This window comes from Micromys minutus (genome assembly GCF_963924665.1).
Source record: "Micromys minutus genome assembly, chromosome: 15".
NCBI lineage: Eukaryota > Metazoa > Chordata > Mammalia > Rodentia > Muridae > Micromys > Micromys minutus.
Genome location: NC_137984.1, coordinates 8,300,981 through 8,317,688, shown reverse-complemented (window position 1 = coordinate 8,317,688; position 16,708 = coordinate 8,300,981). Strand labels below are relative to the sequence as shown.

The 16,708-nt window shown below is 35.9% G+C and overlaps 1 protein-coding gene across 2 annotated transcripts in view; it reads left to right on the top strand.

Moving 5' to 3' along the window:
* Positions 1–16,708, top strand: part of NKAIN2 (sodium/potassium transporting ATPase interacting 2) — a gene marked incomplete at both ends in the record, with an annotated part of 975,028 nt that overhangs the window by 494,298 nt on the left and 464,022 nt on the right. For both annotated transcript variants that reach the window (XM_080929354.1, XM_080929353.1), the window contains one exon: positions 3,183–3,263. In XM_080929354.1, the coding sequence (XP_080785480.1) occupies positions 3,183–3,263 (81 nt within the window). The remainder of the gene's footprint in view (positions 1–3,182; positions 3,264–16,708) is intronic.

Here is a 16,708-nt window from a genome sequence, read left to right as displayed (position 1 = left end):
TCATAGTCTCTGTTGAGAAATCGGTGTGAGTCTGGTTGGTCTGCCTTTATATGTTACCTGACCTTTTTCCCTTACTGCTTTTAGTATTCTTTCTTTGCTTTGGCCACTTGATGTTTTTACTATTATGTGTCAGGAGGTATTTCTTTTCTAGTCCAACCTATTTGGAATTCTGAAGGCTTCTTTTATGCTCGTGGTCATCTTATTCTTGAGGGTAGGAAAGTTTTCTTCTACGATTTTGTTGAAGATATTTACTGTGCCTCTTAGTTGATACTCTTCTCCCTCTTCTATTCCTATTGTCCTTAGGTTCGGTCTTCTCATTGTATCCTGGATTTCCTGGACATTTTGTGTTAGGATCTTTTTGTTTTTTGCATCTTCTCTGGCTGTTTTGTCTATGTTTACAATGTTGTCTTCTGCCCCCGAGATTCTCTCTTCTATCTCTTGTAATCTATTGGAAATGCTTGCTTCTGTGATTCCTGATTTCTTTTTTAGGTGTTCTACCTCTAGGGTTATCTCTTTTTGTGTTTTCTTTATTGTGTCAATTTCTGTTTTAAATTCCCTCTTCCATTCCTTCATCTCTTTGATTCTGTTTTCCTCTAGTTCTTTGAGTGTTTTTCTTGTTTCTTCTTTAAAAGCTTCTGAATCTTTTTGCTTTTGCTCCCTTTCTTGTTTAAGTATCTCTATCAGCATCTTGAGGTATGATTTCAGGTCTGTGTCTTCCTTTTCTGGAGTGTTTGGAATTCCGATGTTTGCTGTTATGTGAGAGCTGGGTTCTGGTGTTGCCAGGTTGTCTTGGTTTCCTTGGGATATACTCTTTCGCTTTCCTCTTGCCATTTTGTTGTCAGTGATATGTTCTTGCCTTTCCCTTGTATCTGGTCTTTGTCCCTGGATCTCCACTGGTCCAGGTGGCAGATGGGTCGAGCCCTGTTCTCTGCCTAGAGTCGCCGGGTGGGAACAGAATTTCCAAAGTTCTATTCCTGGTCGCTGGATCAGACAGAGCGGGGCAGGGCAAGGCAGGGGGTGCACTTTCCGCATGCCCTCTACAGAGATCTCTCTGCTCCCTGGAAGCCCAGGTCTCCCACCCACCAGTTGCTCAGCCTCTATGAGCCGCCGTTCTGGGTGGCAGATGGGCCAGGCTCCGCTCTCGATTTTTTCCCTTTCATTTAGTGCATAGATGTTCAGAATTAAGAGTTCATTCTGGCAGAATTTTCTTTTGACAATTATGAAGTGTCCTTCCTTACCTTTTTTAAAATATAATTTTTATTTAAAGTCGATTTTATTCAATATTAAATGTCTATTCCAGCTAGTTTCTTGAAAACGTGGTTGGAAAAAAAATATGTTCCAACCTTTTACTCAGAAGTAGTGTCTGTCTCAGTCACTGAGGTGTTTTTTGTATGCTGCAAAATGCTGGGTCCTATTTACCCAGTTTGTTAGTCTATGTCTTTTTATTGAGGAATTGAGTCCATTGATGTTAAGGGATATTAAGGAAAAGTGCTTCCTGTTATTTTTTGTTAGAGGTGAAATTATGGGTGTGGTCTCTCTTCTTTTGGGTTTGTTGAAATAAATTACTTTCTTGCCTTTTCTAGGATGTAGTTGTTTTTCCTTCGTTGGAATTTTCTGTCTATTATCTTTCATAGGGCTGGATTTGTGAGAAAATATTGTGTAAATGTAAAATCATATGTTGTTTTTAAGAAATAGTAATCATTTGATTTTAATAATGAAGACTGGAGAACCTGATGTGCTGGCTACATCCTGTTAACCCAGAGAAGCAAAGGAAGCACCCACCTGCACTTCCTTCTCAGTTTTTGTTCAAAAAAGAAGCTGTCCTTCTCCACACCATCTCAAAAAACCCTCAAATTCAGTGCCCCTCCTTTCTACTTCCTGTGTGTCTCTCTATCTATCCTTCTGATTTCTTATTGTCTGTGTGTTCCCTATGTTTGATCCCTGTCAACTGGTTGTTTATGTTGCCCCTCAGCCTGTAGTTTACTTTATAGTTTTCTGTATACAATGAGCAGAAAACACTTGAATTAAGGTGTGTGCTATGGTAAGCCACACCACAACTAGAAATAGGGTTTTCCCACAAACAGTACAATCTTAGGGCTCATAGTGTGATCAGATATCCAGCAACAACTACTTTCTTCATTTGACATGAATTTGTGAGGGATTTATTTTTGGCCTTTGTTTTTTGCACTGTTATTGTTGGATATTGACTTCTGGACACTTAAAATAGATTTTTTGATGTGATGATCAGAACTTGGTAAGAAAATACATCACCATTGCAGACTATAAACCAAGTAAACAAGAAAATGAAGTTTGGCATAATTCCTAGATGGTTAGAACATGAACAAAGAAGTGGGAAAAAGAAACAAAGAAAGAAAGAGAGAAATAATGAGCTAACTACATAAGACACATTTGGAAATTCAATCTGGATCTTCCTCCCAAACCCATGCTCTCAGAAATAAGATTCAGACTCAAAGTATATTTACAAATACCTTTGCCATGGTGCTAGGCTTTTCTCTTATTAGACCGTAACTAAAATAACCCATTTATTTTAACCTACATTTTTCTAAAGGGCTGGCTACCTATGCTCAGATACCTTGTTTCCATCTTGTCAGATTTTCCTGTTGAATCTCCCACACCGGGCTTTCTGTCAGAATTCGTTCTGCCTCTTGCATCTCCCGCCTTCTTTTCTACTCTTCCTTATAGGCCATAGGTTTCAAAATTGACAGGTATGCATCCATACAATATACAATATATTTTCTTTATAAACACAGATATGAGGACCTTTGGGACTAAACTCAATAGCTTAAAGAAAGTTTGCATAACTAATGTAATGATGTCTTCACTAAATATAAATGTTTTCTTTTTGCATATTTAGAGTATATACTAAAGCATCTACTTCTCTCCATGCTTGTAAAGCAAAAAACCTTTATGTCTAAATGGAGGATATTTCTTCTGTCTTAAAAACCTAAACATTATCCTTCAGTACTTTATGATCTTTGATACCATAAAACCTTATATGAAACCACAAGAGTGAGATATATGTATCTAAGCCTGCTCTTTAGATGGAAACAATGTCAAGCCTTTTCACTAATTTTATTATTTGAATGTTCAGAAATTCAAGATCTGTTTACCACTGCCTCAGATAATTCCAATAATTATGCCTTTTTCCTTGCTTTTTACAGTATGCTGTCTGGCTAGTCCTCTGGGTGACCTGGAATGTGTTTGTTATCTGCTTCTATTTGGAGGCTGGAGATCTCTCAAAGGTAATTTACCATCTGATTTCCTGAGTCAGCATTCCTGTGTTAATGAATCTCTTCCTAAATAAGACCGAGTCTCTCCTGGCATTTGTTTTCTAGATGCTTTGTGTGAAGGTAAAGTGAAGGGTGTCCTCAAGATTACCTCTGTGCTTCAATAATCAAAACTACATTTGGTACATCACAAAGATGTAATTTGTGATTTTTATTAAAGTAATGTGAGATTTAAATTTTAATACTACTCATTTAGGAGGCCATGATAGATTTCTAAGGCTTAATGGAATATGTTTAAGAGGAATACCTTCAAGATTTTTAAAATCACTTTATTCTCTTTTATTCAACAATATTTTTCCTGATTGAACTCAAATCAGAGTACAATAACTTAGAAATCTATAAACTGTTATTACAAAGCAATAACTTATGACAGACCTGAACAGAAATAATTTATACTGACATAGTCTAGAAGATATAAAACTCTTACTGCTTTCATTGTGATATCTATATTTAATGTGTGTGAGAAGCTCCATTGTAATGTAACATGAATTCATTGACTATTGAAATAATGTAGAGTAACTACTGGAGTACAGTTAACAGCAAATAGATCAAAGAAGGTAATTTCAAGTAAGTCTTGATGCTTGAGAAAATTTCCAACTTGTTTTTCTTATTGCTAATGTAGGAACACAGAAAAATGGACATATTCTTTTTGTTACTACTATCATCTTTGTAAATCTCTGCAAGATACTGACATATTTAAACCAAGGACTCAGAAGAAAAAGTCTCTAGATATCAGTTCCTCAAATCTATACATCTGGTCAGGCTAGCTAGATGGGGGTGGAACTTTGTGGTTTATATGTAGGATTTCAACAAAACACTCAATATTGCATTCAATTATCATTTAATCTGTGTTGTGGCTTTATATCAAGTAGATACCAATTTGACTTATTTTGGTTCAATGGCCTAAGATGGAGAAGAAATAAGAATCCAGAGAAGGAAGAGGTGAGAGAGAACCTACAGAGATCTTCCATGATCAGATTTGGGGCTAGATCCTCAGACAGCCTGCTGAATGACCACTCTGTGGTTTCTCCAGGGAGTCAGTCTGCATGATGTTGTAGTAGACAGCCTATTAAGAAGGGGCTATGACCAATGGAGAAAACGTGTTCTGTTGGCTCTAGTGAAACACAGATAAAGCCTTCCAAGGAAGCTGGATTATTCCCGCATTTATGCATCTCTGCTGTTCTGAAAATCTCCTTCAATAAAATTTCATACCAGCATGATGCTCAACAGTATTCTCCATTAAAAATAACCACCTTAAAATGTAAGCCAAGTGTCAGGAGTTTTGGCAGAGTGAAATGATTCAGCAAACCAGAATGTGTTTAAAACAAAAACATAGAGAAAAAGAGTTGAGTTTAGAAAGACACTGAGTAAACACATGTTCTTTCTATGTTCCAAATTTTCCACGTATATCTTCAGGGACAGAATATAAATTAGGATCTCATGGTTTTGAACAAGAGCATTAAACCTTTGTTCCAGCACATCCTAAAACACTATAGCTCAAGCAAGTAGATATGTGAAGGACTAAGAAATCTTACTCTCAAAATGTTTAATGATTATCCATTTATCAATGAAGCAGTTTGCAGTATTTTCTTCACTGTTTTCTCATACACCAAGACTTCAAAACACATGAAAACTTAATTATCTCCTTTGAACCAACAATCTAAAAATAAAACATAAAGCATTAAATTTTAGAGGTATCTGGTATGTGTCTTCTTTAATTTTAGAAATTTGAGAAAGGTGTAATTATAACATTAATTCTTTAATGGTGGTAAGTAACTCACATGTTATGAAAATTATGATGGGACTACCTATGATTTAAATATACTGGTTCATGAAAAAACAGAAATGGCTCTGTTAAAACCTCATACACTATTCACTACATTATTTATGTTAGTAGCTAACATAATAGTGCTTAAAGGAAATACAATCAAGTTACATATAATGTAGCTTTCCTTAAATTATCATTTAAAGAGGTATCTTGTTTCAGAACCAAGAGGAAACAAATTTTTCATTCATTGTATCTGATAACTTTATTTGAAGTTGCCTTTGAACAATAAATGTGATGTAGATCATTGTGCTAGTAGCTTAGAGAAGATTTCATATATAGTTTTCTTATTTTATAATGTATAGTAGACAATTATTATTCTCTTATCATTTTTTCAAATAGAAATGAAAACATCCTATCCATCAACTAAATTGAATTATTACAAAAAGATGAAAGATATATCATTTAATCTATAGTAAGTTTTAGGTTCAAAGTCCATAACAGACCAAAACCACATGTACTATGGTGATTTATTTATTCATTCAATCACCAGGGATGAGAAGATTATTCTTCCTAGTAATACACTAAGACAAAATTTACTGGTATGCTCAAATTTTGCAAAAATAAAATTTTAGATGTGAACAATTATAACCTACTTTTGTTGTCTGTCGACACACATTCTCAAATGTATGTTTTGAGGTTCCCTTTCCTGCCTTCTTTGAGGAGAATCATTGGTTAGTGATGGTCATGTTTTACAGGAATAAAATAATAAACTTAAAACAGAATAGGGTATCAGTTTATACCCTGGACAGAATGCCTATGAGACTAAGGATTCAGACATTAGATTGATTCAACATCAGAATTTAGCTAGTGATGCTTGGGCAACAGTATGTAGTTATATCTAATGCTTTATGCGTGTTTCAGAAGTATATGGAAGCTACTTCTGTGAGGCTGTCACATTTTAAGGACTATTATAGTTATTTCTAGGATAGATATGTAATTTATTATTATATATTGCCATATGAAGCAGCCAGATAATAATATATCCAAGTCAACATTTGGGAAATAATACAGTTCTCTATTGTAACAAGAAGAAAGATGATAAAACCTGCCAAACACGTTAAAAGCAGAAATGAGTGGTAGACAGAAAAATGAAATAGTTGATCAACTTTAGTCTTCTTTTTCCATGTATTATTCATTTAAAGAGATTTCAATGTTTGTCAATATGTATAGTCAACAAAATCAATGCTTATATCAAATTTGTTTTCTATAACCTTATAGCATACATTTCTCCTTTCCTTCTTACATATATTACAGACATTTTATTTAGATTGATGTTTTTCGAGAACTAACAATTTTCTTTAAGCAAGACATGAATATACACACGTATAATGTCAGCTATGAGAGAGACATTTAGAAAAAAGGCACTATCAAGAGTTGTCTAGGTTTATAATGGGCTCAATACTATCCTGGGTAAACAAATTGTTTCAATACTAAAACCATAAAATGAAACAGGGATATAGTCCAGGGAAGAAGGCTAACTTAGCAAGTTACAGAACCTAGGCTTAATACCAGTTATCACAAAGAATATGACTAATTATGAAAATAACAAATATCAAAATATTTTTATATTGCACTTTCTTTGCTGTGTTACTATTCTGAAAGCACCATGAGCAAGGTGACTTGAAGTAGAAGGGTTTTTTCTTACTTTTTTTTTTTTTTTTTTATTTTTGGATTGAAGGTCCCAGATAAAAGTCTGTACTTGCAGGTGGGTATGTACCAGGCAGAGGCATAGGACTGGAGTAGGAAGCATTTAGTAAAGAAAGCCAAATGGATGTAATGTTATACATTTAGTTTCAAAGTCTGCTGATATACCTCCTCCAACAAACATGCACCTCCGTAACCTCCTAGAGAGTGGTACTAACTGGGTATCAAGCACTGTAGTGCACAGTTCTCATCATTCCTGTTACTTCAAGCATATTTTGCTTTAGGCTATATAAATGATTTTGTGATATAAAGGAATCATGTTGTAGGTTTTTGTGTGTTTATTTGTTTGTTTGTTTGTTTTGGTTTTTGGTTTTTGGGGTTTTTTTTGTTGTTTTGTTTTGTTTTGTTTTGTTTTTTTGTTTTCTTAACACTAGAAATAAGCCATTCTGTGGTTAGCATATTTTGGCATCTTTTTTTTTTTATCATTGGAAATTTTTTTAAACGACTTTATTTTACAAAACAAAGATAAATGTACAGATTTTAAAAATTTTTTGCTTAAAATTGTACATTTTTGTCAGTACTGTTTTTTCAGACATTAAAATAATTTTTACATAAAACCATGTGAATATATTTTTTAGTCAGTACTTGATTTTTTTTGACAGTATGCATTGAAAACCTAATAGTTACAGTAAGCGAAAAGTACATGCAAAACAAAACACAACATGGAAATAGTCAAAGTCTTCTTGTTTAGTAAATATATGTATATTTTTTTTTTGTTTTCTTTATTTCTTGGACTTCATACAGTCTGTGAGTTGTTTCTGGGGGAGTGCAAGCCTCTGGGGTTAGCATCCCACTATCAGTGACTGCATATTATGTCTGTTCTTTTGTGACTGGGTTATCTCACTCAGGATGATATTCTCTAGAAGCAGCCATTTTCTTAAGAATTTGGTTAAGTCATTGTTTCAGGTGACTGAGTAGTATTCCATTGTGTATATGTACCACAATTTTTGTATCCATTCGTCTTCTGAAGGACATCTGGGTTCCTTCCAGCTTCTGGCTATTAAAAATAGAGCCACTATGAACATTGTGGTACATATATCTTTGTTGTGTATTAAAGTGTTTCTGGGGTATATGCCCAGAAGTGGAATAGCTGGGTCTTCAGGTAGTACCATATCCAATTTTCTGAGGTATCGCCAGACAGATTTCCAGAGTGGTTGTATTAGTTTGCAACCCCACCAACAGTGGAGAACTGTTCCTCTTTCTCCGCAGTTTCGCCAGCATCTGCTGTCATCTGAGTTTTGGATCTTGGCCAATCTGACTGGTGTGAGGTGGAATCTCAGGGTTGTTTTGATTTGCATTTCCCTGATGGCTAAAAATGTGGAGCACTTCCTCAGATGTTTCTCAGCCATTCGGTGTTCCTCAACTGAAAACGTTTTGTTTAGCTCTGTACCCCATTTTTAAATAGGGTTATTTGATTCTCTGATGTCTAGCTTTTTGAGTTCCTTGTACACCTTGGATATTAGGCCTCTATCTGATGTGGTGTTGGTAAAGATCTTTTCCCTTTCTGTTGGTTGCCGTTTTGTTTTCTTGACGATGTCCTTAGCCTTACAGAAACTTTGCAATCTCATTAAGTCCCATTTGTTAATCTTTGACCTTAGAGCTTGAGCCATTGGTGTTTTGTTCAGGAAATTTTCTCCTGTGCTGATGTGTTCTAAGGTTTTCCCTACTTTCTCATCTAATAGTTTCAGTGTATCTGGTTTAATGTGGAGATCTTTGATCCACTTACACTTGAGCTTTGTACAAGGAGATAAGAAAGGGTCTATTTTCATTCTTTTGCATACTGAGTGCCAGTTGGACCAGCACCATTTGTTGAATAGGCTGTCCTTTTTCCATTGAATGTTTACTGCTCCTTTGTCAAAAATCAGGTGACCATATACATGAGGGCTCATTTCTGGATCGTCTATTGTATTCCATAGATCCACATGCCTATTTCTGTACTAGTACCATGCAGTTTTCAGCACAATTGCCTTGTAATATAGCTTGAGGTCAGGGATAGTGATTCCCACAGATGTTTTTTTTGTGGTTGAGGATGGATTTCACTATTCTAGGTCTTTTGTTATTCCATATGAAATTGCACATTGATCTGTCCAATTCCATGAAAAACTGGGTTAGAATTTTGATGGGGATTGCATTGAATCTGTAGATTGCTTTTGGTAGGATGGCCATTTTTAAGATGTTGATTCTTCCAATCCATGAGCATGGGAGATCTTTCCATTTTCTGAGATCCTCCTCAATTTCTTTCTTTAGAGGTTTGAAGTTCTTGTCTTACAGGTCCTTTACTTGCTTAGTTAGAGTCACACCAAGGTATTTCATAGATTTTGTAACGATTGTGAAGGGTACCTTTTCCCTAATTTCTTTCTCCACATGTTTGTCCTTTGAGTATAGGAAGGCTACTGACTTGTTTGAGTTAATTTTGTTTCCAGCCACTTTGCTGAACTTGTTTATCAGCTGTAGGAGTTCTCTGGTGGAATTTTTGGGGTCACTCAAGTACACTATCATGTCATCGGCAAAGAGTGATGTTTTTATCTCTTCCTTTCCGATTTGTATCCCCTTGATCTCCTTTTGCTGTCTAATTTCTCCAGCCAGGACTTCCAGTACTATGTTGAATAGGTACGGGGAGAGTGGGCAGCCTTGTCGAGTCCCTGATTTTAGTGGGATTGCTTCAAGTTTCTCGCCATTAAGTTTGATGTTGGCTGTTGGTTTGCTGTATATTGCTTTTATTATGTTTAAGTATGGGCCTTGGATTCCTGTTCTTTCCAGGACTTTTAACATGAAGGGGTGTTGGATTTTGTTGAATGCTTTCTCAGCGTCTAGTGAGATGACCATGTGATTTTGGTCTTTGAGTTTGTTTATATGGTGGATTACGTTGATGGATTTTTTTTATGTTAAACCATCCCTGCATCCCAGGGATGAAGCCTACTTGGTCATGATGAATGGTGGTTTTGATGTGTCTTTGGATTCGGTTTGCAAGGATTTTGTTGAGTATTTTTGCATCAATGTTCATAAGTGAGATTGGTCTGAAGTTCTCTTTCCTTGTAGGGTCTTTGTGTGGTTTAGGTACGAGGGTTATTGTAGCCTCAAAAAATGAGTTGGGTAATATTCCATCTGATTCTATCATTTAGAATAGTTTGGCGAGTATTGGTGTTATATCCTCAATAAAAGTCTGATAAAATTCTGCACTGAACCCGTCTGAACCTGGGCTTTTTTTGGTTGGGAGGCTTTTGATGACTTCTTCTATTTCTTTAGGTGTTATAGGGTTATTTAGATGGTTTACTTGGTTCCGGTTTCACTTTGGGACCTTGTATCTGTCTAGGAATTCGTCCATTTCCTCCAGATTTTCCAATTTTGTGGAGTATAAGTTTTTGTAGTAGGATCTGATGATTTCTTGAATTTCCTCAGTTTCAGTTATTTTGTCGCCACTTTCCTTTCTGATTTTGTTAATTTGGATACTCTCTCTTTTTCCTCTAGTTAGTCTGGCTAGGGGTTTATCAATCTTGTTGATTTTCTCAAAGAACCAGATCAATGTTTTGTTGATTCTTTCAATGGTTCTTTTTGTTTCTATTTGGTCTATTTCTGCCCTAATTTTGATTATTTCTTGCCGTCTACTCTTTTTGGGTATATCTGCTTCCTTTTGTTCTAGGGCTTTTAGCTGTGCTGTCAGGTTGCTGATGTGAGCTCTCTCCAGTTTCTTTTTGGAAGCACTTAGGGCTATGAATTTTCCTCTCAATACTGCTTTCATTGCATCCCATAGTTTTGGGTATGTTGTGTTTTCATTTCCGTTGATTTCTAGAAAATCCTTAATTTCTTTCTTTATTTCTTCTTTGACCCTGCTATCCTTTAACAGAGCATTGTTTAGTTTCCATGTGTATGTGGAATTTTTGTTGTCTTTGTGTTGTTAAAGACCAGCTGTAGACCATGTTGATCTGAGGGGATGCATGGGAGTATTTCAATCTTCTTATATGGATGGAGGCTTGTTCTGTGTCCAATTATGTGGTCAATTTTCAAGAAGGTGCCATGGGGTGGTGAGATGAAGGTGTATTCTTTTACTTTGTGATAGTATGCTCTGTATATATCTATTAATTCTAGTTGGTTCAAAGTCTCTGCTAGTTTTGCAGTGTCCTTGTTCAGTTTCTATTTCCATGATTTGTATATTGGTAAGAGTGGGGTATTAAAGTCTCCCACTATTATTGTGTGGGGTGAAATGTATTTTTTGAGCTTTAGTAGGGTTTCTTTTATGAATGTGGGTAATTTTTTATTTGGAGCATATATGTTAAGGATTGAGAGTTCCTCCTGACAGATTTCCCTGGTAATGAGTAAAAAGTGTCCTTCCTTATCTTTTTTGATAACTTTTGGTTGGAAATTTACTTTATTCGATATTAGAATAGCCACTCCAGCTTGCTTCTTGGAGCTGTTTGCTTGGAAGTTTTTTTCCCACCCTTTTACTCTGAGATAGTGTCTTTCTTTGTCTCTGAGATAAGTTTCCTGTATGCAGCAAAAGGCTGGATTTTGTTTATGTTCCAGTCTGATAGTCTATGTCTTTTTATTGGAGAGTTGAGACCATTTATGTTAATAGATATCAAGGAATAGTTGTTTCTGTTTCCTGCCATTATTGCTTTTGTGGGTTGAGTTGTGTCTGTGTTTTTTTCTTCTTTTAGTTTTCTTGTTTGGGAGTTTTCTTGTTTTTACTAGGCTGTATTTTCCCTCATTGTATTGGGTTTTCCACCTATAATTCGTTGTAGTGCTGGGTTTGTAGTCAGATATTGTGTGAATTTTGATTTTCTTAAAATATCTTCGTCTCTCCATCGATGGTGATTGATAGTTTTTCTGGGTATAGCAGCTTGGGCTGGCACTTGTGCTCTCTTAAGGAGTGCATGATGTCTGTCCAGGCTCTTCTAGCTTTCATAGTCTCTGTTGAGAAATCGGGTATGAGTCTGATTGGTCTGCCTTTATATGTTACCTGAACTTTTTTCCTTACTGCTTTTAGTATTCTTTCTTTACTTTGGACACTTGATGTTTTTACTATTATGTGTCGGGAGGTGTTTCTTTCCTGTTCCAACCTATTTGGAGTTCTGAAGGCTTCTTTTATGCTCGTGGTCATCTCATTCTTGAGGGTAGGGAAGTTTTCTTCTATGATTTTGTTGAAGATATTTACTGTGCCTCTTAGTTGATACTCTTCTCCCTCTTCTATTCCTATTATTCTTAGGTTCGGTCTTCTCATTGTGTCTTGGATTTCCTGGACATTTTAGGTTAGGAGCTTTTTGTTTTTTGCATCTTCTCTGGCTGTTTTGTCTATGTTTGCAATGTTGTCTTCTGCCCCTGAGATTCTCTCTTCGATCTCTTGTAATCTATTGGAAATGCTTGCTTCTGTGACTCCTGATTTCTTTTTTTTGTTTCGTGTTCTGACTCTAGGGTTATCTCTTTTAGTTTTTTCTTTATTGTGTCAATCTCTGTTTTTATTTCCCTCTTCCATTCCTTTATTTCTTTGGTTCTGTTTTCCTCTAGTTCTTTGAGTTCTTTGAGTGTTTTTCTTGTTTCTTCTTTAAAAGCTTCTGAATCTTTTTGCTTTTCCTCCCTTTCTTGTTTAAGTATCTCTATCAGCATCTTGAGGTATGATTTCAGGTGTGTGTTTTCTTTTTCTGGAGTGTTTGGAATTCCGATGTTTGCTGTTATGTGAGAGCTGGGCTCTGGTGTTGCTAGATTGTGTTGGTTCCCTTGGGATATACTCTTTCTCTTTCCTCTTGCCATTTTGTTGTCAGTGATATATTTTTGCCTTTCCCTTGTATTTGGTCTGTGTCCCTGGTTCTCCACTGGTTCAGGTGTCAGATGGGTCGAGCCCTGTTTTATGCCTCAGAGTAGTCGGTTGTGAGCAGAAGTTCCAACGTTCTGTTTCTGTTTGCTGGATCAGGCATGGCAGGGCAGGGCAAGACAGGGTTGCACTTTCCGTGTGTACTCCACAGAGATCTCTCTGCTCCCCTGCAGCCCAGGTCTCCCTCCCTCCAGTTGCTCAGCCTCTAGGAGCCTCAGTTCTGGGTGTCAGATGGGCCAGGCTCTGCTCTGTGTTCTGAAGTCGCCTCCGGGCGGAAACAGAAGTTCTAATTTTCTGTTCCCAATCGCTGGATCGGGCAAGGCAGGTTCAGGGCAAGTTAGGGTGTGCACTTTCCGTGTGCACTCCGCAGAGATCTCTCTGCTCCCCTGCAGTCTAGGTCTACCACTCACCAGTTGCTCAGCCTCTATGAGCCGCTGTTCTGCGTGGCAGGTAGGCCAGGCTCCGCTCTGAGTCCGGGATTTTGGCATCTTTAAATTCTGATTATTTTTACTTGTTTCATTATAAGTTGTTTGTTTTGATTTTTTTCTGCTTCCTTGTGATGTGTTTTAAATGATAAATGGAGTTGATCAACCTTTTATTCCTCTATTCTAACTCCTTTTCTTAAAGAATTGTATCTTTCTGTCATCATTTAAGTGATCATCTCTAAAGACAGCAGCCAGATTCCTGTCTATTTCATTGACCTTGTTAAGTTCAAGTCTCACATCCCAAAGTTCAGGAAGAAATGTCTATCAAATTGTCACCCTAAATTGAATCTACAAAAGGGACCATGACCATCTCTCAAACATCCAACTTTTAATAATCACTTCTTCTTAAAGAAGAAAGAATGTGAAACATTAAATTCACTTAAAATATATCTATAAAAAGATAAGGGATGTTTAAAAATAACCAGTAAAAGTCTTTTTTCATTGACTATGAGTTGGAACAACAAGCATTTCTGATTATTTTATGTTCATGTATATGTGTGTGTGTATGCTTATGTGCCTATGTATCTATGTATATGTATATAAATAATATAGGTATGAGTATATGCATATACTTTAATCCATCATTTTTTACATAATTTGTATTTATGTGTATGTTTTGTGTATAAACAAGTGTATACCAGATTTTTGAGAGTAACCTACTATTTTTTGACTGAGCATTGAAGGAAAGTATAATATGAAGTCATTCATTAAATCTTACTGCTCTGTGGATGGTAAAGGAGACTAAGAATTCAGACTTGAACCAAATGAATCCATTTGTTTTAGGAGATTTATAAATCTGCATATCTTTAAGTGAAACAAATTCAATTGTTTGGGCAGTTTTGCTATGAGGGCAATAGTGACTTCTGTAAGTGGCTAAAAATACAAAGGAAAAAACAACTAACATTGTGAAACAATTGTATCAGTCAGTCTTGAAAAATAAGTTTTAAAGTAAGGGATGGGTTCTTAAGGGTCTAGTGCTGTAAACAGACACCATAACCAAGGCAACTCTTAAAAAAACAAAATTTAACTGGAACTGGCTTACATGTTCAGAGGTTCAGTCCATTATCATCAAGGCAGGAACATGGCAGCTTTCAGGCAGGTGTGAAGCAGGAAGAGCTGAGAATTCTACATCTTCATCTGAGGTGTGTTAGCAGATTACTGGCTTCAAGGCAGTTAGCATGAGGGTCTTAAAGCCCATACCCACAGTGACACACATATTCCAACATATCTACTCATAACAGTGCCACTTATGGGCCAAGCACGTACAAACTGTGACATTCCACACTCTGGCCTCACAGGCTTCTTCAAACATATGAGTTTATCTCCCCTGTCTCATTCCATACCTGATCCTTTACCTCTTTTCCCCTCTCTCCTTTATCTCCCATTATTATTCTGTTCCCTCTCCTAAGTAAGACTGAAGCATCTTCATTTTGGTATTCTTTCTTTTTGACCTTCATATGGTCTATGAGTTGTATAGAGGTTATCCTGAGCTTTTTGCCTAACATCCACTTACTCATGATTACATACCCTGTGTTCTTTTATCACTGGGTTACCTCACTCCTAATGATATTTTATAGGTCCATCCATTTTCCTGGAAATTTTATGAAGTCATTGTTTTTAATGGTTGAGTAGCCCTCCATTGTGTAAATGTACCACATTTTTTGTATCCATTCCTGAGTTGAGGAACATCTGGGTTGTTTCCAGCTTCTGGCTTTTATAAATAAGGTTTGTTTTGTTTTGTTTTGTTTTTTACTATTCTTTTGCTTATACATTATACTTTATGATTTTGTAGTTCTGTCTCTGTTTGTGTATGTTTCTGGTGCTTTCACTTTCTTCAATTATGGGTTATTTCTGTGTGTGTGTGTGTGTGTGCGTGTGTGTTTGTCTATATATGTACTTTGCCTGTTTATTTTTCTAGTGAAAGAAAGAAGTCATGAGTGGGAGATAGGTAGAAACTGTGAGAGGGTAAGTCATGATCATAATATATGTATAAAAATTTTATTTTCAGTTAAAATGGGTAAAAGATTATATAATTTATATTGAATAAATCTTGAAACAAATTGTAAGGAAACTCAATGGAGGTCTGTCAGCCTCACCCTTTTACTTGATTTTTCCATTTCTAGGATAGGATCATATAATACTAAAATAAATTAACTAAGAAGGGGTAAGGGGAGAACTTTAAAAGCTATAAACAGCATCCAACCATTAAGTGATTCAAACCACAAGAAGCCCAGAATATAATGAGTTGCAGTCATTAAGGTAGGAGACTCCCTAACTAGAGTAAAATTCTGTGGCATCTGAACAGTAGAGCATAAAAATGTAATGTCCAACTGCCTTAAATTGATATCTGAACTTTATAAGAAATAATTTGTCAACAATGAAATTAGATGTCAAAAAATTTAGAATGCCTATGACCTTAACTTAAAGTACAAAAAGTAAAAAAGTAAAATATACTGAAAAATACCCTTGACATATCCAGAAGTTTGTGGCAGAAATGTGAGTCTTCTAAAATGAGAATAAGGAGCTAATAAAGACAATGGCAAAACTCTAAACAGGCCACAAATTCAGGAAGGGTGACTATTTAATGTTTCTGATGCTTCACACTATATGAAGAGTGATAGAGAAGGAAAATGGAGAGAAATACACGTCACTGACCCACAAGGAAGACTGTGTGTTTGAAAGACACACAATGCAGAGCAGAGCCAATATAACTGACAAAGTTTGAAAGGGACACAGGATTTTCTGGACGTGGTTGAAATAAACACCTGAATGCACTTTTATTAATTTAAAAAATGAATCATTATTTCTCATCCATTGGTTCAGTCAGAAATATATTAATAGTATTTAAGAACATATAATAGCAACTTTACCTTTCTCTTCTATTTCATCTATGATATTAACATGACTTTAATTTTTAAGTGTGATTAACTAATTTAAAATTTTGCTAAATGGAGATGTAATTACATATAATAATAAATAAAATTATTAATACTTCCTTATGTATTACATATAAAGAATTACATGGGTTTTAGGACAGTGGTACAGTGTCCACTTATACATTCTTTTTTCCTATTAAACTTCAGTTGTCCATTAAACCACATGGGAATGCTGGCCACTGAACTACCACATTATGGTGATGCCTTGAGCATGTTACTTGCTTATAAATGAGCCCACGTGATAAACCATAAAATGAATGAAACAATATGCTCTCATCAATATATTCTAATTATGTGGTTACCTAACTGACCAGTCTTTAGTAATTACCGTATTTTCTCTTTTCCCAGGTCCATAAAGAAAGCTAGGCATTCTAAAGATGGTCTTTGGACAAAGGCCATTAGTTGGGATAAGAATTCCAGAAACTGGCTAAGAAATATGGCAGCCAGTGGGGGAGGGGGTGCTTTTTCACCACTACCATATTGGTTCTATCTCAGGGTTGGTTCAGCATTCCGTGTTAATAATTAGACAAGCAGTGTACTTACATGAATTACCTGGGCATTTCAAAGCATATTTTGATTTTTCTGCAGTGAGGGCAGAGCTCTTAGGTTATTTTAACATCGACATATTCCTACATATTGAG